The sequence below is a fragment of the Pseudophryne corroboree genome, chromosome 1, assembly GCF_028390025.1.
Source record: "Pseudophryne corroboree isolate aPseCor3 chromosome 1, aPseCor3.hap2, whole genome shotgun sequence".
Classification (NCBI taxonomy): Eukaryota; Metazoa; Chordata; class Amphibia; order Anura; family Myobatrachidae; genus Pseudophryne; species Pseudophryne corroboree.
This window is the reverse complement of record NC_086444.1, coordinates 3730164-3754093: the sequence shown is the minus strand read 5'-3', so window position 1 is coordinate 3754093 and position 23930 is coordinate 3730164. Positions and strand designations below refer to the sequence as shown.

The 23930-nt window shown below is 45.0% G+C and overlaps 1 protein-coding gene across 1 annotated transcript; it reads left to right on the top strand.

Moving 5' to 3' along the window:
• The first annotated feature begins 471 nt into the window (after positions 1 to 471).
• LOC135015298 (sphingomyelin phosphodiesterase 5-like) lies at positions 472 to 21034 on the top strand. The gene is made up of 3 exons (XM_063956951.1): positions 472 to 579; positions 8905 to 9787; positions 20876 to 21034. The coding sequence occupies exons 2-3, from the start codon at positions 8933 to 8935 to the stop codon at positions 21017 to 21019; spliced, it is 999 nt and encodes a 332-aa protein (XP_063813021.1). The 5' UTR covers positions 472 to 579; positions 8905 to 8932; the 3' UTR covers positions 21020 to 21034.
• Positions 21035 to 23930: the final 2896 nt, after the last annotated feature.

Genomic DNA, 23930 nt, shown 5'->3' with positions numbered 1-23930 from the left:
TGTGTGACAGTGTCAGTGTGATGTGAGAAACAGTCACTGATCAGAGACTGGTGTGTGACAGTGTCAGTGTGATGTGAGAGAGACAGTCACTGATCAGAGACTGGTGTGTGACAGTGTCAGTGTGATGTGAGAGACAGTCACTGATCAGAGACTGGTGTGTGACAGTGTCAGTGTGATGTGAGAGACAGTCACTGATCAGAGACTGGTGTGTGACAGTGTCAGTGTGATGTGAGAAACAGTCACTGATCAGAGACTGGTGTGTGACAGTGTCAGTGTGATGTGAGAGAGACAGTCACTGATCAGAGACTGGTGTGTGACAGTGTCAGTGTGATGTGAGAGAGACAGTCACTGAATAGAGACTGGTGTGTGACAGTGTCAGTGTGATGTCAGAGAGAGGGGGAGGAGCAGGGATGATGCAGGAGGAGGAGAGATGACGTCATCACACTAGAATCTGGTCAAATACCTCTTCAATGAAAACTGAAAGTGTATCACGTGATCCCCATGTTGCCACGCCCATCTGATCACCTGACTTCAACGTCAGCAGTTTTCTTCCTGTAATTCAGTTTGGAGACTTTTACGGTAATTACTTATAATGTCCTATATATCTGTATAATGTGCTGTGTGTGTATCCCCATGTCCTATATATCTGTATAATGTGCTGTGTGTGTGACCCCATGTCCTATATATCTGTATAATGTGCTGTGTGTGTGACCCCATGTCCTATATATCTGTATAATGTGCTGTGTGTGTATCCCCATGTCCTATATATCTGTATAATGTGCTGTGTGTGTGTGTGTAACCCTATGTCCTATATATCTGTATAATGTGCTGTGTGTATGTATCCCCATGTCCTATATATCTGTATAATGTGCTGTGTGTAACCCCATGTCCTATATATCTGTATAATGTGCTGTGTGTAACCCCATGTCCTATATATCTGTATAATGTGCTGTGTGTGTAACCCCATGTCCTATATATCTGTATAATGTGCTGTGTGTGTGACCCCATGTCCTATATATCTGTATAATGTGCTGTGTGTGTATCCCCATGTCCTATATATCTGTATAATGTGCTGTGTGTGTGTGTGTGTAACCCCATGTCCTATATATCTGTATAATGTGCTGTGTGTGTGTGTGTAACCCCATGTCCTATATATCTGTATAATGTGCTGTGTGTGTGTGTGTAACCCCATGTCCTATATATCTGTATAATGTGCTGTGTGTGTGTAACCCCATGTCCTATATATCTGTATAATGTGCTGTGTGTGTAACCCCATGTCCTATATATCTGTATAATGTGCTGTGTGTGTAACCCCATGTCCTATATATCTGTATAATGTGCTGTGTGTGTAACCCCATGTCCTATATATCTGTATAATGTGCTGTGTGTGTAACCCCATGTCCTATATATCTGTATAATGTGTGTATCCCCATGTCCTGTATATCTGTATAATGTGTGTGACCCCATGTCCTATATATCTGTATAATGTGCTGTGTGTGTAACCCCATGTCCTATATATCTGTATAATGTGCTGTGTGTGTATCCCCATGTCCTATATATCTGTATAATGTGCTGTGTGTGTAACCCCATGTCCTATATATCTGTATAATGTGCTGTGTGTGTAACCCCATGTCCTATATATCTGTATAATGTGCTGTGTGTGTGTGTGTGTGTAACCCCATGTCCTATATGTCTGTATAATGTGCTGTGTGTGTATCCCCATGTCCTATATATCTGTATAATGTGCTGTGTGTGTGTATCCCCATGTCCTATATATCTGTATTATGTGCTGTGTGTGTGTGTGTGTATCCCCATGTCCTATATATCTGTATAATGTGCTGTGTGTGTGTATCCCCATGTCCTATATATCTGTATAATGTGCTGTGTGTGTATCCCCATGTCCTATATATCTGTATAATGTGCTGTGTGTGTGTAACCCCATGTCCTATATATCTGTATAATGTGGTGTGTGTGTAACCCCATGTCCTATATATCTGTATAATGTGGTGTGTGTGTGTGTGTGTGTGTGTGTGTGTGTGTGTAACCCCATGTCCTATATATCTGTATAATGTGCTGTGTGTGTGTGTAACCCCATGTCCTATATATCTGTATAATGTGCTGTGTGTGACCCCATGTCCTATATATCTGTATAATGTGCTGTGTGTAACCCCATGTCCTATATATCTGTATAATGTGTGTGTGTATCCCCATGTCCTGTATATCTGTATAATGTGCTGTGTGTGTATCCCCATGTCCTATATATCTGTATAATGTGCTGTGTGTGACCCCATGTCCTATATATCTGTATAATGTGCTGTGTGTAACCCCATGTCCTATATATCTGTATAATGTGTGTGTGTATCCCCATGTCCTGTATATCTGTATAATGTGCTGTGTGTGTATCCCCATGTCCTATATATCTGTATAATGTGCTGTGTGTGTGTGTGTAACCCTATGTCCAATATATCTGTATAATGTGCTGTGTGTATGTATCCCCATGTCCTATATATCTGTATAATGTGCTGTGTGTGTGTAACCCCATGTCCTATATATCTGTATAATGTGCTGTGTGTGTGTGTAACCCCATGTCCTATATATCTGTATAATGTGCTGTGTGTGTAACCCCATGTCCTATATATCTGTATAATGTGCTGTGTGTGTGACCCCATGTCCTATATATCTGTATAATGTGCTGTGTGTGTATCCCCATGTCCTATATATCTGTATAATGTGCTGTGTGTGTGTGTGTGTGTAACCCCATGTCCTATATATCTGTATAATGTGCTGTGTGTGTAACCCCATGTCCTATATATCTGTATAATGTGCTGTGTGTGTAACCCCATGTCCTATATATCTGTATAATGTGCTGTGTGTGTAACCCCATGTCCTATATATCTGTATAATGTGCTGTGTGTGTGTGTGTGTGTGTAACCCCATGTCCTATATATCTGTATAATGTGCTGTGTGTGTGTAACCCCATGTCCTATATATCTGTATAATGTGCTGTGTGTGTGTAACCCCATGTCCTATATATCTGTATAATGTGCTGTGTGTGTGTGTGTGTAACCCCATGTCCTATATATCTGTATAATGTGCTGTGTGTGTAACCCCATGTCCTATATATCTGTATAATGTGCTGTGTGTGTAACCCCATGTCCTATATATCTGTATAATGTGTGTATCCCCATGTCCTGTATATCTGTATAATGTGTGTGACCCCATGTCCTATATATCTGTATAATGTGCTGTGTGTGTAACCCCATGTCCTATATATCTGTATAATGTGCTGTGTGTGTATCCCCATGTCCTATATATCTGTATAATGTGCTGTGTGTGTAACCCCATGTCCTATATATCTGTATAATGTGCTGTGTGTGTGTAACCCCATGTCCTATATATCTGTATAATGTGCTGTGTGTGTGTGTGTGTGTGTGTGTAACCCCATGTCCTATATGTCTGTATAATGTGCTGTGTGTGTATCCCCATGTCCTATATATCTGTATAATGTGCTGTGTGTGTGTGTATCCCCATGTCCTATATATCTGTATAATGTGCTGTGTGTGTATCCCCATGTCCTATATATCTGTATAATGTGCTGTGTGTGTGTGTGTGTGTAACCCCATGTCCTATATATCTGTATAATGTGGTGTGTGTGTAACCCCATGTCCTATATATCTGTATAATGTGGTGTGTGTGTGTGTGTGTGTGTGTGTGTGTGTGTGTGTAACCCCATGTCCTATATATCTGTATAATGTGCTGTGTGTGTGTGTGTGTGTGTGTAACCCCATGTCCTATATATCTGTATAATGTGCTGTGTGTGACCCCATGTCCTATATATCTGTATAATGTGCTGTGTGTAACCCCATGTCCTATATATCTGTATAATGTGTGTGTATCCCCATGTCCTGTATATCTGTATAATGTGTGTGTATCCCCATGTCCTGTATATCTGTATAATGTGCTGTGTGTGACCCCATGTCCTATATATCTGTATAATGTGCTGTGTGTGTATCCCCATGTCCTATATATCTGTATAATGTGCTGTGTGTGTAACCCCATGTCCTATATATCTGTATAATGTGCTGTGTGTGTATCCCCATGTCCTATATATCTGTATAATGTGCTGTGTGTGTAACCCCATGTCCTATATATCTGTATAATGTGCTGTGTGTGTAACCCCATGTCCTATATATCTGTATAATGTGCTGTGTGTGACCCCATGTCCTATATATCTGTATAATGTGCTGTGTGTAACCCCATGTCCTATATATCTGTATAATGTGTGTGTATCCCCATGTCCTGTATATCTGTATAATGTGTGTGTATCCCCATGTCCTGTATATCTGTATAATGTGCTGTGTGTGACCCCATGTCCTATATATCTGTATAATGTGCTGTGTGTGTATCCCCATGTCCTATATATCTGTATAATGTGCTGTGTGTGTGTGTGTGTGTGTGTGTGTGTGTGTAACCCCATGTCCTATATATCTGTATAATGTGCTGTGTGTGTGTGTGTGTAACCCCATGTCCTATATATCTGTATAATGTGCTGTGTGTGTGTGTGTGTAACCCCATGTCCTATATATCTGTATAATGTGCTGTGTGTGTGTAACCCCATGTCCTATATATCTGTATAATGTGCTGTGTGTGTGTAACCCCATGTCCTATATATCTGTATAATGTGCTGTGTGTGTGTAACCCCATGTCCTATATATCTGTATAATGTGCTGTGTGTGTGTAACCCCATGTCCTATATATCTGTATAATGTGCTGTGTGTGTGTGTGTAACCCCATGTCCTATATATCTGTATAATGTGCTGTGTGTGTAACCCCATGTCCTATATATCTGTATAATGTGCTGTGTGTGTAACCCCATGTCCTATATATCTGTATAATGTGTGTATCCCCATGTCCTGTATATCTGTATAATGTGTGTGACCCCATGTCCTATATATCTGTATAATGTGCTGTGTGTGTAACCCCATGTCCTATATATCTGTATAATGTGCTGTGTGTGTATCCCCATGTCCTATATATCTGTATAATGTGCTGTGTGTGTAACCCCATGTCCTGTATATCTGTATAATGTGCTGTGTGTGTAACCCCATGTCCTGTATATCTGTATAATGTGCTGTGTGTGTAACCCCATGTCCTGTATATCTGTATAATGTGCTGTGTGTGTAACCCCATGTCCTATATATCTGTATAATGTGCTGTGTGTGTGACCCCATGTCCTATATATCTGTATAATGTGCTGTGTGTGTGTAACCCCATGTCCTATATATCTGTATAATGTGCTGTGTGTGTGACCCCATGTCCTATATATCTGTATAATGTGCTGTGTGTGTGTGTAACCCCATGTCCTATATATCTGTATAATGTGCTGTGTGTGTGACCCCATGTCCTATATATCTGTATAATATGCTGTGTGTGTGTAACCCCACGTCCTATATATCTGTATAATGTGCTGTGTGTGTAACCCCATGTCCTATATATCTTTATAATGTGCTGTGTGTGACCCCATGTCCTATATATCTGTATAATGTGCTGTGTGTGTGACCCCATGTCCTATATATCTGTATAATGTGCTGTGTGTGTGACCCCATGTCCTATATATCTGTATTATGTGCTGTGTGTGTGTGACCCCATGTCCTATATATCTGTATAATGTGCTGTGTGTGTGTAACCCCATGTCCTATATATCTGTATAATGTGTGTGTGTCTGTGTGTGTGTGTGTGTGTGTGTGTGTGTGTAACCCCATGTCCTATATATCTGTATAATGTGTGTGTGTGTGACCCCATGTCCTATATATCTGTATAATGTGTGTGTGTGTGACCCCATGTCCTATATATCTGTATAATGTGCTGTGTGTGTGTAACCCCATGTCCTATATATCTGTATAATGTGAGTGTGTGTGTGTGTGTGTGTGTGTGTGTGTGTGTGACCCCATGTCCTATATATCTGTATAATGTGCTGTGTGTGTGTGTGTGACCCCATGTCCTATATATCTGTATAATGTGTGTGTGACCCCATGTCCTATATATCTGTATAATGTGCTGTGTGTGTAACCCCATGTCCTATATATCTGTATAATGTGCTGTGTGTGTAACCCCATGTCCTATATATCTGTATAATGTGCTGTGTGTGTGTGTGTGTGTGTGTGTGTGTGTGTGTGACCCCATGTCCTATATATCTGTATAATGTGCTGTGTGTGTAACCCCATGTCCTATATATCTGTATAATGTGCTGTGTGTGTATCCCCATGTCCTATATATCTGTATAATGTGCTGTGTGTGTATCCCCCTGTCCTATATATCTGTATAATGTGGTGTGTGTGTGTGTGTGTGTGTGTGTGTGTGTGTATCCCCATGTCCTATATATCTGTATAATGTGCTGTGTGTGTATCCCCATGTCCTATATATCTGTATAATGTGCTGTGTGTGTGACCCCATGTCCTATATATCTGTATAATGTGCTGTGTGAGTGTGTGTGTGTATCCCCCTGTCCTATATATCTGTATAATGTGCTGTGTGTGTGTGTGTGTGTGTGTGTGTGTGTGTGTGTGTATCCCCATGTCCTATATATCTGTATAATGTGCTCTGTGTGTGTGTGTGTGTGTGTGTGTGTGTGTGTGACCCCATGTCCTATATATCTGTATAATGTGCTGTGTGTGTGTGTGTATCCCCATGTCCTATATATCTGTATAATGTGCTGTGTGTGTATCCCCATGTCCTATATATCTGTATAATGTGCTGTGTGTGTAACCCCATAACACACATTGTGATGTCACCTCGCTGAGTAGAATCCAGTACATTGAGATGATTTGGGTGTCTCTGATCATTGTGACGTTGGTATCCGGACTCCAGGTCGACAGCAAAAAGGTCTACACACCTTAGGTCGACGCCAATTGGTCGACACACCTTAGGTCGACATGGACAAAAGGTCAACAGGAACAAGGTCGACATGAGTTTTCCACGATTTTTTTCTTTTTTGGAACCTTTTCATACTTAATGATCCACGTGGACTACAATTGGAACGGTAATCTGTGCCGAGCGAAGCGGTAGCGGAGCGAAGGCACCATGCCCAAAGCATGGCGAGCGAACGCGGTGCACTAATTGGGGTTCCCGGTCACTCTACGAAGAAAACGACACCAAAAAAACATAAAAAACTCATGTCGACCTTTTTCCATGTCTACCTTGTTCCTGTCGACCTTTTGTCCATGCCACCCTAAGGTGTGTCGACCAATTGGCGTCGACCTAAGGTGTCGACCTTTTTGCTGTCGAACCTGAGTCCCAGACCCGTGACGTCACCTCGCTGAGGAGACTCCAGTACATTGAGATGATTTGGGTGTCTCTGATCATTGTGACGTCACCTCGCTGAGGAGACTCCAGTACATTGAGATGAGTTCGGTGTCTCTGATCATTGTGACGTCACCTCGCTGAGGAGACTCCAGTACATTGAGATGATTTGAGTGTCTCTGATCATTGTGACGTCACTTCGCTGAGGAGACTCCAGTACATTGAGATGAGTTGGGTGTCTCTGATCATTGTGACGTCACCTCGCTGAGGAGACTCCAGTACATTGAGATGAGTTGGGTGTCTCTGATCATTGTGACGTCACCTCGCTGAGGAGACTCCAGTACATTGAGATGATTTGGGTGTCTCTGATCATTGTGACGTCACCTCGCTGAGGAGACTCCAGTACATTGAGATGAGTTGGGTGTCTCTGATCATTGTGACGTCACCTCGCTGAGGAGACTCCAGTACATTGAGATGAGTTCGGTGTCTCTGATCATTGTGACGTCACCTCGCTGAGGAGGCTCCAGTACATTGAGATGAGTTCGGTGTCTCTGATCATTGTGACGTCACCTCGCTGAGGAGACTCCAGTACATTGAGATGATTTGGGTGTCTCTGATCATTGTGACGTCACTTCGCTGAGGAGACTCCAGTACATTGAGATGAGTTCGGTGTCTCTGATCATTGTGACGTCACCTCGCTGAGGAGACTCCAGTACATTGAGATGATTTGAGTGTCTCTGATCATTGTGACGTCACTTCGCTGAGGAGACTCCAGTACATTGAGATGAGTTGGGTGTCTCTGATCATTGTGACGTCACTTCGCTGAGGAGACTCCAGTACATTGAGATGAGTTGGGTGTCTCTGATCATTGTGACGTCACCTCGCTGAGGAGACTCCAGTACATTGAGATGATTTGGGTGTCTCTGATCATTGTGACGTCACCTCGCTGAGGAGACTCCAGTACATTGAGATGAGTTGGGTGTCTCTGATCATTGTGACGTCACCTCGCTGAGGAGACTCCAGTACATTGAGATGAGTTGGGTGTCTCTGATCATTGTGACGTCACCTCGCTGAGGAGACTCCAGTACATTGAGATGAGTTGGGTGTCTCTGATCATTGTGACGTCACCTCGCTGAGGAGACTCCAGTACATTGAGATGAGTTGGGTGTCTCTGATTATTGTGACGTCACCTCGCTGAGGAGACTCCAGTACATTGAGATGATTTGGGTGTCTCTGATCATTGTGACGTCACCTCGCTGAGGAGACTCCAGTACATTGAGATGAGTTGGGTGTCTCTGACCATTGTGACGTCACCTCGCTGAGGAGACTCCAGTACATTGAGATGATTTGGGTGTCTCTGATCATTGTGACGTCACCTCGCTGAGGAGACTCCAGTACATTGAGATGAGTTGGGTGTCTCTGATCATTGTGACGTCACCTCGCTGAGGAGACTCCAGTACATTGAGATGATTTGGGTGTCTCTGATCATTGTGACGTCACCTCGCTGAGGAGGCTCCAATACATTGAGATGATTTGGGTTAGGGTTTTTATGAATAGTACCATTTTAATATGTATTAATTTTTCTTTTTGCCTTTTATGTTTCAGTGTTTATCGGAGCTGCTCAGTGTCCTCAATGCTTCAGTGCGAGTCACCTTTCAGCTGTCTTTTTCTCCATACTCTTTTCTCCCTGAGCTGTGTTCTTCTTTTTCCTTCTTACTGGTTCATTGATCGCCTTCTGTCTTGTGTGGTTCTCACCAGCAGAGAGCGCTCTCAGGGTCCTGCCCTGAGGATCCTTTCCCTGGTCCTCGGGGTTCCGTTCTTCCTGCTTCTTTTCCTTCTTTCACTGCCCTTAAGTGTTTTAGGTTTTGTGTTCTGGGCTCCTCTGCATCGAGCTCGCCGTCCATTCTGTTATCAGCGACATTTACAGACGCACAGCCCTCCAGAGAAGATCCTTCAGGGTGACTGCTTGTTCATCTTCATCAGTGCTAATCTCTGTCTCCTGCCGGATGGCTTGGCACGTTTCAGTAACCTGAGTCACACACAACATCGCACTTCTCTCATTTCCAAGTTCCTGAGTCTTCCCGCAGAGCCGGTACAGACCAGTAGTGAAGACTCATTGCCGATTTGTAGCACAGAAGATGTCCTGCCAATACTTGAGACACCTGATAAGAAGGAGCAAGTTAAACATGGAGAAGGAGATTTCCCTTTTGACGTTTCCTTGGTTTTTCCCCAAAATGCTGATTTTTTATGCCTGCAGGAAGTGTTTGATGGACGTGCGTCTCGTAAACTGCGACGCTGCCTTGCTCCTTCCTTTCCCCATATTTTGTATGATGTTGGTCCTTCAGGACCTCACAGTGGTGGCTTCAAGTTCTTTAACAGCGGATTATTCCTGGCCAGTCGACACCCACTTATTAATGCCAAGTACTATTTCTATCCCAATGCTCGTGGGGAGGATGCTCTGGCTTCCAAAGGACTGCTCTGTGTCAAGGTACAGTGGCCTCTAAGTAAGTGTGTGTGTGTATCTATCAATCTATATGTGTGTGCAGAGCCGGTCCTAGGCATAGGTAAACTAGGCAAATGCCTAGGGGCACAGGCAGCTTCTGCTGATTTAAAATGATATGCGGTATGCCTATATTCTGTGTGTGAGTGCAGCTGTATCTGCATACGGAATGCTTCATTACAATGTATTTCTGGAAATCACGGTAACGTAGCATTTCGTATGCAGATACAGCCATAGTCGCACACAGAATATAGGCATGCTGCATATACTTTTATTCAGCAGAAGCTGCTTATGTATCCTAGTCACATAGCAATAAAAATAAGACGCATTTCCTGAAGAAAAAAAAAAAGGCACCCAACGTTAGCAGAGCTGGACGGGAGCTGCATGGCATATTGAGGCAAGATGTATGAGGACACCTCTGTATCCAGCAGAGGTCACAGTGTTAGCCACTGTGTGAGTGCTGTGTGGGTAGGTTTGTTGTGCAATAGTGTTTGGCATATGTGTAAGGGGCATTATATGTATCATGTATAAATGCATTAATAATGTGCGACAATGTGTAAGGGGCACTATGTGTGTCATTATGTTTATAAGGGAATTCATAAAGGTTGGCATAATGTGTAAAGGGCATTATGTTTATAAGGATGTGTCATGTGTAAGGGGCATTACTTTGTGGTATTATGTGTATAAAGGCATTACTAATGTGTGGCATTATGTGTATAAGGTGCTCTACTGTGTGGCGTAACGTATAGAAAAGTCACTACTATATGGTCTACTGTGAATAAAGAGCAATATGGTGTGGTGTAATGTGAATAAGGAGCAATATGGTGTGGTGTAATGTGAATAAGGAGCAATATGGTGTGGTGTAATGTGAATAAGGAAGAGCAATATGGTGTGATGTAATGTGAATAAGGAAGAGCAATATGGTGTGATGTAATGTGAATAAGGAAGAGCAATATGGTGTGATGTAATGTGAATAAGGAGCAATATGGTGTGGTGTAATGTGAATAAGGAGCAATATGGTGTGGTGTAATGTGAATAAGGAGCAATATGGTGTGGTGTAATGTGAATAAGGAGCAATATGGTGTGGTGTAATGTGAATAAGGAGCAATATGGTGTGGTGTAATGTGAATAAGGAAGAGCAATATGGTGTGATGTAATGTGAATACGGAGCAATATGGTGTGGTGTAATGTGAATAAGGAGCAATATGGTGTGGTGTAATGTGAATAAGGAGCAATATGGTGTGGTGTAATGTGAATAAGGAGCAATATGGTGTGATGTAATGTGAATACGGAGCAATATGGTGTGGTGTAATGTGAATAAGGAAGAGCAATATGGTGTGATGTAATGTGAATACGGAGCAATATGGTGTGGTGTAATATAAATAAGGAGCAATTCAGTGTGATGTAATATAAATAATACCCCTTTCAGACTGACCAATATTTCCCGGGTTATTGCACATGAACGCGCATCGACCCGGGAATTTGCTCTGTGTGAAAGGGTCCTGAAAGACTATCCCAGGTCGAGCGTCCCGGCATTTCATCCAAAGTCTCGACCTGGGTTGAATCCGGGATCGACCCGGGATGCAGTGCAGTCTGAATGGGCCCTACCCGGTATTCAGTACACGGGACTCAATGGAGCTTTCTTGGGCTCAGAAAAGATGTCGTCATCCAGAGCCCGGGAAAGCGGAGGAGAAGCCCTGGAAGTGGAGGAGACGGGCAATATGGCGACCTGGACAGATCAGGAGATCAGAGAGCTGCTCAGCATAAGGGGGGGGGGGGAATAAAGAGACAGATAACAGGCACAGTGAAGGATGCTATTGGTTATAAGAACATTGCAAAGCTGCTCGTAGCCAGAGGAATTATCCGGACACAACAGCAAGTTGTTCATAAAATGAAGACTCTGAAAAAGCAGTTCTTGAAGGTGCTATGTGAGCCAGAAAAATGTCCATTTCTAATGACATACTTATGTATTTGCAGGGATTTCCCGGGATCAGTGTAAACGGGGCTGTACCGGGTCGATCCCAGGTCTAAGTGCAGTGTGAAAGGGGTCATTACTGTGTGATGTTATGTGAATACGGGGCACTACTGTGAGGAGTAATGTGTATATAAGGTAAAGCGGTATTACTGTGTGATGTTATGTGAATAAGGGGCACTACTGTGAGGAGTAATGTATCTAAGGTAAAGTGGTATTACTGTGTGATGTTATGTGACTAAGAGGCACTACTGTGAGGAGTAATGTATATAAGGTAAAGTGGTATTACTGTGTGATGTTATGTGAATAAGGGGCACTACTGTGAGGAGTAATGTATATAAGGTAAAGCGGTATTACTGTGTGATGTTATGTGACTAAGAGGCACTACTGTGAGGAGTAACGTATATAAGGTAAAGCGGTATTACTGTGTGATGTTCTATGAATAAGAGGCACTACTGTGAGGAGTAATGTATATAAGGTAAAGTGGTATTACTGTGTGATGTTATGTGAATAAGGGGCACTACTGTGAGGAGTAATGTATATAAGGTAAAGTGGTATTACTGTGTGATGTTATGTGAATAAGAGGCACTACTGTGAGGAGTAACGTATATAAGGTAAAGTGGTATTACTGTGTGATGTTATGTGACTAAGAGGCACTACTGTGAGGAGTAATGTATATAAGGTAAAGTGGTATTACTGTGTGATGTTATGTGAATAAGGGGCACTACTGTGAGGAGTAATGTATATAAGGTAAAGCGGTATTACTGTGTGATGTTATGTGACTAAGAGGCACTACTGTGAGGAGTAACGTATATAAGGTAAAGCGGTATTACTGTGTGATGTTCTATGAATAAGAGGCACTACTGTGAGGAGTAATGTATATAAGGTAAAGTGGTATTACTGTGTGATGTTATGTGAATAAGGGGCACTACTGTGAGGAGTAATGTATATAAGGTAAAGTGGTATTACTGTGTGATGTTATGTGAATAAGAGGCACTACTGTGAGGAGTAACGTATATAAGGTAAAGTGGTATTACTGTGTGGTGTTATGTGACTAAGAGGCACTACTGTGAGGAGTAATGTATATAAGGTAAAGTGGTATTACTGTGTGATGTTATGTGAATAAGGGGCACTACTGTGAGGAGTAATGTATATAAGGTAAAGCGGTATTACTGTGTGATGTTATGTGACTAAGAGGCACTACTGTGAGGAGTAACGTATATAAGGTAAAGCGGTATTACTGTGTGATGTTCTATGAATAAAAGGCACTACTGTGAGGAGTAATGTATATAAGGTAAAGTGGTATTACTGTGTGATGTTATGTGAATAAGGGGCACTACTGTGAGGAGTAACGTATATAAGGTAAAGCGGTATTACTGTGTGATGTTCTATGAATAAGAGGCACTACTGTGAGGAGTAATGTATATAAGGTAAAGTGGTATTACTGTGTGATGTTATGTGAATAATGGGCACTACTGTGAGGAGTAATGTATATAAGGTAAAGTGGTATTACTGTGTGATGTTATGTGAATAAGAGGCACTACTGTGAGGAGTAACGTATATAAGGTAATGTGGTATTACTGTGTGATGTAGCATTAATAAGGGGCACTACTGTGAGGAGTAACGTATATAAGGTAAAATGGTATTACTGTGTGATGTTATGTGAATAAGGTGCACTACTGTGAGGAGTAATGTATATAAGGTAAAGTGGTATTACTGTGTGATGTTATGTGAATAAGAGACACTACTGTGAGGAGTAATGTATATAAGGTAAAATAAGATTTTAAATCTACCGGTAAATCTATTTCTCCTAGTCCGTAGAGGATGCTGGGGACTCCGTAAGGACCATGGGGTATAGACGGCTCCGCAGGAGATAGGGCACCTAAAAAGAACTTTGACTATGGGTGTGCACTGGCTCCTCCCTCTATGCCCCTCCTCCAGAACTCACTTAGAGAACTGTGCCCAGAGGAGATGGACAATACAAGGCAGGATTTAGCAATCCAAGGGCAAGATTCATACCAGCCCACACCAATCATACCATGTAACCTGGAACATACATAACCAGTTAACAGTATGAACAAAACAACAGTAACGGTCCAAGACCGATGTCAACTGTAACATAACCCTTATGTAAGCAACAACTATATACAAGTCTTGCAGAGTTTCCGCACTGGGACGGGCGCCCAGCATCCTCTACGGACTAGGAGAAATAGATTTACCGGTAGGTTTAAAATCTTATTTTCTCTTACGTCCTAGAGGATGCTGGGGACTCCGTAAGGACCATGGGGTTTATACCAAAGCATCCAATCGGGCGGGAGAGTGCGTATGACTCTGCAGCACCGACTGAGCAAACGCTAGGTCCTCATCAGCCAGGGTATCAAACTTGTAGAATTTAGCAAAAGTGTTTGACCCCGACCAAGTCGCCGCTCGGCAAAGTTGTAAAGCCGAGACGCCTCGGGCAGCCGCTCAAGAAGAGCCCACCTTCCTAGTGGAATGGGCCTTAACCGAATTTGGTACCGGCAATCCAGCCGTAGAGTGAGCCTGCTGAATCGTATTACAGATCCAGCGAGCAATAGTCTGCTTCGAAGCTGGAGCGCCAATCTTATTGGCCACAAACAGGACAAACAGAGCCTCTGTTTTCCTAATTCCAGCCGTCCTGGCTACATACATTTTTAAGGCCCTGACTACGTCCAGGGATCTGGAATCCTCCAGGTCACTTGTAGCCACGGGCACCACAATAGGTTGATTCATATGGAACGAAGAAACCACTTTAGGAAAAAATTGCGGACGTGTCCTCAATTCAGCTCGATCCACATGAAAAATCAAGTAGGGGCTCTTGTGTGACAAAGCCGCCAATTCTGACACTCGCCTTGCTGATGCTAAGGCCAACAGCATGACCACCTTCCAGGTAAGAAATTTCAACTCAACCTTGTTAAGTGGTTCAAACCAGTGTGATTTTAGGAACTGCAACACCACGTTCAGGTCCCATGGTGCCACTGGAGGCACAAAAGTGGGCTGGATGTGCAGCACCCCCTTTACAAACGTCTGGACTTCTGGAAGAGAAGCCAATTCCTTCTGAAAGAAAATCGAGAGGGACGAAATCTGTACCTTAACAGAGCCTAATTTCAGGCCCATATCCACTCCTGTCTGTAGAAAGTGGAGAAGACGACCCAGATGAAAATCTTCCGTAGGTGCATTCTTGGTCTCACACCAAGACACATACTTTCGCCAGATACGGTGATAATGTTTTATCGTCACCTCCTCTCTAGCCTTTATTAAAGTAGGGATGACCTCTACCGGAATCCCCTTTTTCGCTAGGATTCGGCGTTCAACCGCCATGCCGTCAAACGTAACCGCGGTAAGTCTTGAAATACACAGGGCCCCTGCTGCAACAGGTCTTCCCTCAGAGGAAGAGGCCAGGGATCTCCTGTGAGCATCTCTTGTAGATCCGAGTACCAGGCCCTTCGAGGCCAGTCTGGGACAACGAGTATCATCTGTAATCTTCTTCGTCTTATGATCCTCAACACTTTTGTGATGAGAGGAAGAGGAGGAAACACGTAGACCGATTTGAACACCCACAGCGTTACCAGAGCGTCTACTGCTACTGCCTGAGGGTCCCGAGACCTGGCGCAATACCTCCAAAGTTTTTTGTTGAGGCGTGACGCCGTCATGTCTATTTGAGGAGTTCCCCAAAGACGTGTCACGTCTGCAAAGACTTCTTGATGAAGTCCGCACTCTCCTGGATGGAGATCGTGTCTGCTGAGGAAGTCTGCTTCCCAGTTGTCCACTCCCGGAATGAAGACAGCCGACAGAGCGCTTACATGATTTTCCGCCCAGTGAAGGATCCTTGTGGCTTCCGCCATCGCGACTCTGCTTCTTGTCCCGCCTTGGCTGTTCACATGAGCCACTGCTGTGATATGGTCTGATTGAATCAGAACCGGTAGGTTTCGAAGAAAACTCTCCGCTTGTCGAAGGCCGTTGTAAATGGCCCTGAGTTCCAACACATTGATGTGTAGACAAGACTCCTGGTCTGACCAAAGACCCTGAAATTTTTTTCCCTGTGTGACCGCTCCCCATCCTCGGAGGCTCGCGTCCGTGGTAACCAGGATCCAATCCTGAATTCCGAACCTGCGACCCTCCAGGAGGTGAGCACTTTGCAACCACCACAGGAGGGACACTCTGGTCCCTGGGGACAGAGTTATTTTCCGATGTAAGTGCAGATGGGACCCGGACCACTTGTCCAGAAGGTCCCATTGAAAAGTCCTTGCATGGAACCTTCCGAAGGGAATGGCCTCGTAGGCCGCCACCATTTTCCCCAGAACTCGAGTGCATTGGTGAACTGACACCCTTTTCTGTTTTAGCAGGTCTCTGACCATGTTCTGGATGTCTTGGGCTTTCTCTATTGGGAGGAAGACCTTTATTTGTTCGTATCCAGTATCATACCTAGGAACGGTAGTCGAGTTGTTGGAATCAACTGTGACTTCGGTAGATTTAGAATCCAACCGTGTTGCTGGAGCACTCTCAGAGAGAGCGCCACACTGCTCAGCAATTTTCTCCCTTGATCTCGCTTTTATCAGGAGATCGTCCAAGTATGGGATAATTGTGACACCCTGCTTGCGCAGGACCACCATAATTTCCACCATTATCTTGGTGAAAATCCTCGGGGCCGTGGAGAGTCCAAACGGCAACGTCTGAAATTGGTAATGACAATCCTGTACAGCGAATCTCAGGTATTCCTGATGGGGGGCATATATGGGGACATGAAGATACGCATCCTTTATGTCCAGAGACACCATAAACTCCCCCTCTATGTTGGCTATTATCGCTCTGAGAGATTCCATTTTGAATTTGAATCTTTTTATGTACAGGTTTAGGGATTTCAGATTTAAAATAGGTCTGACCGAACCGTCCGGTTTCGGGACCACAAATAGGGTTGAGTAGTAACCTCTTCCCTGCTGGTGCAGGGGAACCTTGATTATCACTTGCTGTATACACATCGTTTGAATTGCAGCTAACACTATATCCCTTTCCGATGTGGAAGCTGGTAGGGCCGATTTGAAAAATCGGCGCGGGGGCACCTCCTCGAATTCCAATTTGTAACCCTGGGAAACTATTTCCAACACCCAGGGGTTCAGGTCCGAACTGACCCAGGCCTGACTGAAAAGTCGAAGACGTGCCCCCACCGGTGCGGACTCCCTCAGGGGAGCCCCAGCGTCATGCTGTGGGTTTTGGAGCAGCCGGGGAGGACTTTTGTTCCTGGGCACCTGCCGAAGCAGGTGCTCTCTTGCCTCTGCCCTTACCTCTGGCGAGGAAAGAGGATCCCCGACCTCTTTTGGACTTGTGCGACTGAAAGGACTGCATCTGATAGGGTGTTACTTTCTTTTGCTGTTGGGGAATATATGGTAAAAAATTTGATTTACCTGCTGTAGCTGTGGAAACCAGGTCCGTCAGCCCATCCCCAAACAATACATCACCCTTATAGGGTAGTACTTCCATATGTTTTTTGGAATCCGCATCACCCGTCCATTGGCGAGTCCATAAGGATCTTCTCGCTGAGACAGACATGGCATTGGCCCTAGAAGCTAGCAATCCAATGTTCCTTTGAGCATCCCTCCTAAATAAGACTGCGTCTTTAATATGGGCTAGAGTTAGGAATATAGTATCCTTATCCATATTAGCAAATTGATCTGTCAGCTCATCTGTCCAAGCTGCAATTGCGCTACACACCCATGCCGACGCAATTGTCGGTCTTGGCACAGCACCCGTATGAGAATAAATACACTTTAAGGTAGTTTCTTGCCTGCGATCTGCAGGGTCCTTAAGGGCCGCTGTGTCAGGAGACGGTAGCGCCACTTTCTTGGACAAGCGCGTCAGGGCCTTGTCCACAGTGGGGGGTGATTCCCAAATCTCCCTGTCCTGCTTAGGGAAGGGGTATGCCATATAAATTCTTTTGCGGTCTCTTATCCGGAGTCTCCCAAGCTTTCCCAAAGAAATCATTTAATTCATGAGATGTGGGAAAATTTAATAATCTGCTTCTTTTCCTTAAACATGTGTACCCTTGTGTCGGGGACCGAGGGTTCATCCACAATATGCAACACATAGCTTATTGCCACAATCATACACTGAATGGTTTTAGTCACCCTAGGGTGCAATTTTACTTCGTCATAGTCGACACTGGAATCAGAATCCATGTCGGTAGTAGTGTCTTGTGTTAAGGGACGCTTTTGAGACCCCGACGGGCCCTGTGAGTCGGTCCAATCCGAGGATTGAGCCCCTGATGTCCCCCCTAATTCAGCCTTATCAAGCCTTTTATGTAAAGATTTCACACTTGCATTCAACATATGCCACAAGTCCATCCAATCTGGAGTCGGCACAACCGACGGGGACACACCACTCATTTGCTCCACCTCCTCCTTGGAGAAGCCTTCCGCCTCAGACATGTCGACACACACGTACCGACACCCCACACACACAGGGATTAACCTATAAGGGGACAAAACCCCAACCAGGCCCTAAGGAGAGACAGAGAGAGAGTATGCCAGCACACACCAGCGCTTAAAAACACTGGAAAAATATGTCCAGATAGCGCTTTTCTATATATAATATGCCAATTCCCACTCACTGCGTCGCTAATGTGCCCCCCTCCTCTTTTTTTCCAGCCTGTGAAGTTCAGCAGGGGAGAGACCAGGGAGCCAGCGTTTTCCTCATGCAGCTTCTGTGGAGAAAATGGCGCTTGTTAGTGCTGAGGATCAAGCCCCGCCCACCCGACGGCGGGCTTCGGTCCCAGTGATTATTCACTAAAAATGGCGGGGGAACATAGATTTACTGCCTCCGCAGCCTAATCAAACTGTATTTGCCCAAATGTGAGGTTTATTGCTGCCCAGGGCGCCCCCCCCTGCGCCCTGCACCCTTCAGTGCTGCTCTGTGTGTGTGTGACTGGGAGCAATGGCGCGCAGCTTACCGCTGCGCGCCTTACCTCATGAAGATCTGATGTCTTCTGCCGCCTAAGATGTCTTCTGCCTTCTCTATCCGGTTTCTATCTTCGGCATCTGTGAGGAGGACGGCGGCGCGGCTCCGGGACGAACCCCAGGTGAGACCTGTGTTCCGACTCCCTCTGGAGCTAATGGTGTCCAGTAGCCTTAGAAGCAGTGCCCAACTTCACAAGCCAGCTCTGCTTCTCTCTCCTCAGTCCCACGATGCAGGGAGCCTGTTGCCAACAGGACTCCCTGAAAATAAAAAACCTAACAAAATTCTTCTTTAGCAGAAAACTCTGGAGAGCTCTCTGTAGTGCACCCATTCTCCTCTGGGCACAAGATCTAACTGAGTTCTGGAGGAGGGGCATAGAGGGAGGAGCCAGTGCACACCCATAGTCAAAGTTCTTTTTAGGTGCCCTATCTCCTGCGGAGCCCGTCTATACCCCATGGTCCTTACGGAGTCCCCAGCATCCTCTAGGACGTAAGAGAAAGTGGTATTACTGTGTGATGTTATGTGAATAAGGTGCACTACTGTGAGGAGTAACGTATATAAGGTAAAGTGGTATTACTGTGTGATGTTATGTGAATAATGGGCACTACTGTGAGGAGTAACGTATATAAGGAAAAGTGGTACTACTGTGTGATGTTATGTGAATAAGGTGCACTACTGTGAGGAGTAACGTGTATAAGGTAAAGTGGTACTACTGTGTGATGTTATGTGAAGAAGGTGCACTACTGTGAGGAGTAACGTGTATAAGGTAAAGTGGTATTACTGTGTGATGTTATGTGAATAAGGGGCACTACTGTGAGGAGTAACGTATATAAGGTAAAGTGGTATTACTGTGTGATGTTATGTGAATAATGGGCACTACTGTGAGGAGTAACGTATATAAGGAAAAGTGGTACTACTGTGTGATGTTATGTGAATAAGGTGCACTACTGTGAGGAGTAACGTGTATAAGGTAAAGTGGTACTACTGTGTGATGTTATGTGAATAAGGTGCACTACTGTGAGGAGTAACGTGTATAAGGTAAAGTGGTATTACTGTGTGATGTTATGTGAATAAGGGGCACTACTGTGAGGAGTAACGTATATAAGGTAAAGTGGTATTACTGTGTGATGTTATGTGAATAATGGGCACTACTGTGAGGAGTAACGTATATAAGGAAAAGTGGTACTACTGTGTGATGTTATGTGAATAAGGTGCACTACTGTGAGGAGTAACGTGTATAAGGTAAAGTGGTACTACTGTGTGATGTTATGTGAATAAGGTGCACTACTGTGAGGAGTAACGTGTATAAGGTAAAGTGGTATTACTGTGTGATGTTATGTGAATAAGGGGCACTACTGTGAGGAGTAACGTATATAAGGTAAAGTGGTACTACTGTGTGATGTTATGTGAATAAGGGGCACTACTGTGAAGAGTAACGTATATAAGGTAAAGTGGTATTACTGTGTGATGTAGCATGAATAAGGGGCACTATTGCATGATATAATGTGAATAAATTTGCACTACTGTGTGGCGTAATTTGAATTGGGGGTACTATTGTGTGGCCATGCCCCTTCCCAAAAGAACACGTCCCTTTTCGGGCTGTGCGCACTGTTCCTATTTAAAATATAGGGGGTAGGAGCACCAAAATAAGGACTGCTATGGGTAAGGGGTGATGGTGCTGGGAAAGGGGTGCAGGGTCAGAGGCGGAACTAGCAGTGGTGCTAGGGGGCACCAACCAAAATTTGGCCTAGGGCATCATATTGATTAGGGCCGGCTCTGTGTGTGTGTGTGTGTGTGTGTGTATTTGCAGGGTGTGCACTCACAGCTCAGGTCTCACATTCGCTGAAGGCTGACAGTTACTCATTACACCATATTTCATTTCTCAGCCCTAATACTGTAACACTGTGGTGCTCCTGGAGCTGATTGTATCACCATTATATATTGTAAGAGATGGGTAACAATGTGTTTGTAGTGGTCAGTGTGGTGTATGAGTTCTACACTGAGTATCGTGCAGTACTGAACACGGAACATGGGGTGATGGTATAACTGTAGTAACAATGCTTCTGCTCAGTATAAAGGTGTGTCTTGTGTCATGTGATATGTTACTCTCCTCCGTCTTTCTTGTCTTATATTTCCAGGTTCACATTGGACTCACAGAACAGAAGCAAAGGATTGTGGGATATATAAACTGCACGCACTTGCATGCTCCTGAAAGTAAGTGTGAGCCTCTAGGGGCAGATGTGAATTTATTCTTGTTATGGTACCCCATAGCTGACCTCTGATCCTCCATGTATCCTGTGCCCTGATCTCTGGGACTGGCTGTAGGATAAGGGATGCAATAGAATGGCTGTATATTAGCGAAGGTGTCCGGGAACTGGGGAGTGGATTGTTGTTGTGGTTTAACCTATTAAAACCCTTAATACGAAAATGTGTATTTCTCTAACGTCCTAGTGGATGCTGGGAACTCCGTAAGGACCATGGGGGAATAGCGGGCTCCGAAGGAGGCTGGGCACTCTAGAAAGATCTTAGACTACCTGGTGTGCACTGGCTCCTCCCACTATGACCCTCCTCCAAGCCTCAGTTAGATTTCGTGCCCGGCCGAGGTTGGATGCACACTAGGGGCTCTCCTGAGCTCTTAGAAAGTTATAGTCTTAGAATTTGTTCTTTTCAGTGAGACCTGCTGGCAACAGGCTCACTGCAGCGAGGGACTAAGGGGAGAAGAAGCGAACTCGCCTGCTTGCAGCCGGATTGGGCTTCTTAGGCTACTGGACACCATTAGCTCCAGAGGGATCGACCGCAGGCCCAGCCTTGATGTTCGGTCCCGGAGCCGCGCCGCCGTCCCCCTTACAGAGCCAGAAGCAAGAAGATGGTCCGGAAAATCGGCAGCATGAAGACATCCTGTCTTCACCAAGGTAGCGCACAGCACTGCAGCTGTGCGCCATTGCTCCTCATACACACTTCACACTCCGGTCACTGAGGGTGCAGGGCGCTGGGGGGGGCGCCCTGAGGCAGCAATAAAAACACCTTGGCTGGCTAAAATACCTCAATATATAGCCCCTGGGGCTATATATGAGGTAAATACCCCTGCCAGAATCCCATAAAAAGCGGGAGAATAGGCCGCGAAAAAGGGGCGGAGCCTATCTCCTCAGCACACTGGCGCCATTTTTCCCTCACAGCTCGGCTGGAAGGAAGCTCCCTGGCTCTTCCCTGCAATTCTACAGTACAGTAAGAGGGAAAAGAGAGGGGGGGCATTAAAATTGGCACTGTATACAGTATATTATATAAAAAGCAGCTATTAGGGACATAACTCCGTTAGTCCCTGTATATATATATAGCGCTCTGGTGTGTGCTGGCATACTCTTACTCTGTCCCCCCAAAGGGCTTTTGTGGGTCCTGTCCTCTATTTGAGCATTCCCTGTGTGTGTGGAGTGTGTCGGTACGGCTGTGTCGACATGTTTGAGGAGGATAATGATGTGGAGGGGGAGCAGATGCCTTTAGCAGGGATGTCACCCCCTGGGGGTCAGACACCTGAGTGGATGGTATTATGGCAGGAAATGAGTGCACGTATAGACTCCTTACATAAAAAATTTGACGACATGCCGACTGTGGGACAGCCGAGTCTTCAGCTCGAGCCTGTCCAGGTGTCTCAAAAGTCATCAGGGGCTCTGAAACGCCCGTTATCTCAGGTGGCACAAGTAGATGTCGACACGGATACTGACACCAGTGTCGACGACGATGAGTCAAATTTAATGCCCGTTAAGGCCATTCACTGCATGATTGAGGCAATGAAAGAGGTGTTAAATATTTCTGATTTACATCCAGGTACCACAAAAAAGGGTATTATGTTTGGGGAGAAAAAACTACCTGTAGTTTTTCCCCCGTCAGATGAATTAAATGAAGTGTGTGAAGAAGCGTGGGCTTCCCCTGATAAGAAATTGGTAATTCCTAAGAAGCTACTAATGGCGTTCCCTTTCCCGCCAGAGGATAGGTTACGTTGGGAAACACCCCCGAGGGTGGATAAAGCGCTCACACGTTTGTCTAAAAAGGTGGCACTACCGTCCCAGGATACGGCCGCCCTTAAGGAACCTGCTGATAGAAAGCAGGAGGCGATCCTGAAGTCTGTATATACACACTCAGGCATTATACTCAGACCAGCTATTGCGTCAGCATGGATGTGCAGTGCTGCCGCTGCGTGGTCAGATAAACTGTCAGAAAATATTGACACGTTAGACAGAGACACGATCCTGCTAACAATTGACCATATAAAAGACTCAGTCTTATACATGAGAGATGCACAGAGGGAAATCTGCCGGCTGGCATCTAAAATAAGTGCATTATCTATCTCTGCTAGGAGATGCTTATGGACTCGCCAGTGGACTGGAGATGCAGATTCCAAAAGGCACATGGAAGTCTTGCCTTATAAGGGGGAGGAATTATTTGGGGATGGTCTCTCCGACCTAGTTTCCACAGCAACGTCTGGGAAGTCAGCATTTTTACCCCATGTCCCCTCACAGCCTAAGAAGGCGCCATTTTATCAGGTTCAGTCCTTTCGGTCCCAGAAAAACAAGCGGGGAAAAGGAGGGTCTTTTCTGTCAAGAGGCAGAGGCAGGGGAAAAAGGCTGCAGCAAACAGCAGGTTCCCAGGAACAAAAGTCCTCCCCCGCTTCCTCTTCCAAGTCCGCCGCATGACGGTGGGGCTTCACAGGCGGAGCCAGGTACGGTGGGGGCCCGCCTCAAGAATTTCAGCGATCAGTGGGCCCGCTCACAGGTGGATCCCTGGATCCTTCAAATAGTATCTCAGGGATACAGGCTGGAATTCGAGGCGACTCCACCCCGCCGTTTCCTAAAATCCGCCTTGCCGATTGCTCCCTCAGACAGGGAGGCGGTGCTAGCAGCGATTCACAAGCTGTATTCCCAGCAGGTGATAATCAAGGTACCCCTACTTCAACAAGGCCGGGGTTACTATTCCACACTATTTGTGGTGCCGAAACCGGATGGTTCGGTGAGACCCATTTTAAATTTGAAATCCTTGAACACGTACATAAAAAAATTCAAGTTCAAGATGGAATCGCTCAGGGCGGTTATTGCAAGCCTGGACGAGGGGGATTACATGGTATCCCTGGACATCAAGGATGCTTACCTGCATGTCCCCATTTACAATTCTCACCAGGAGTACCTCAGATTTGTGGTACAG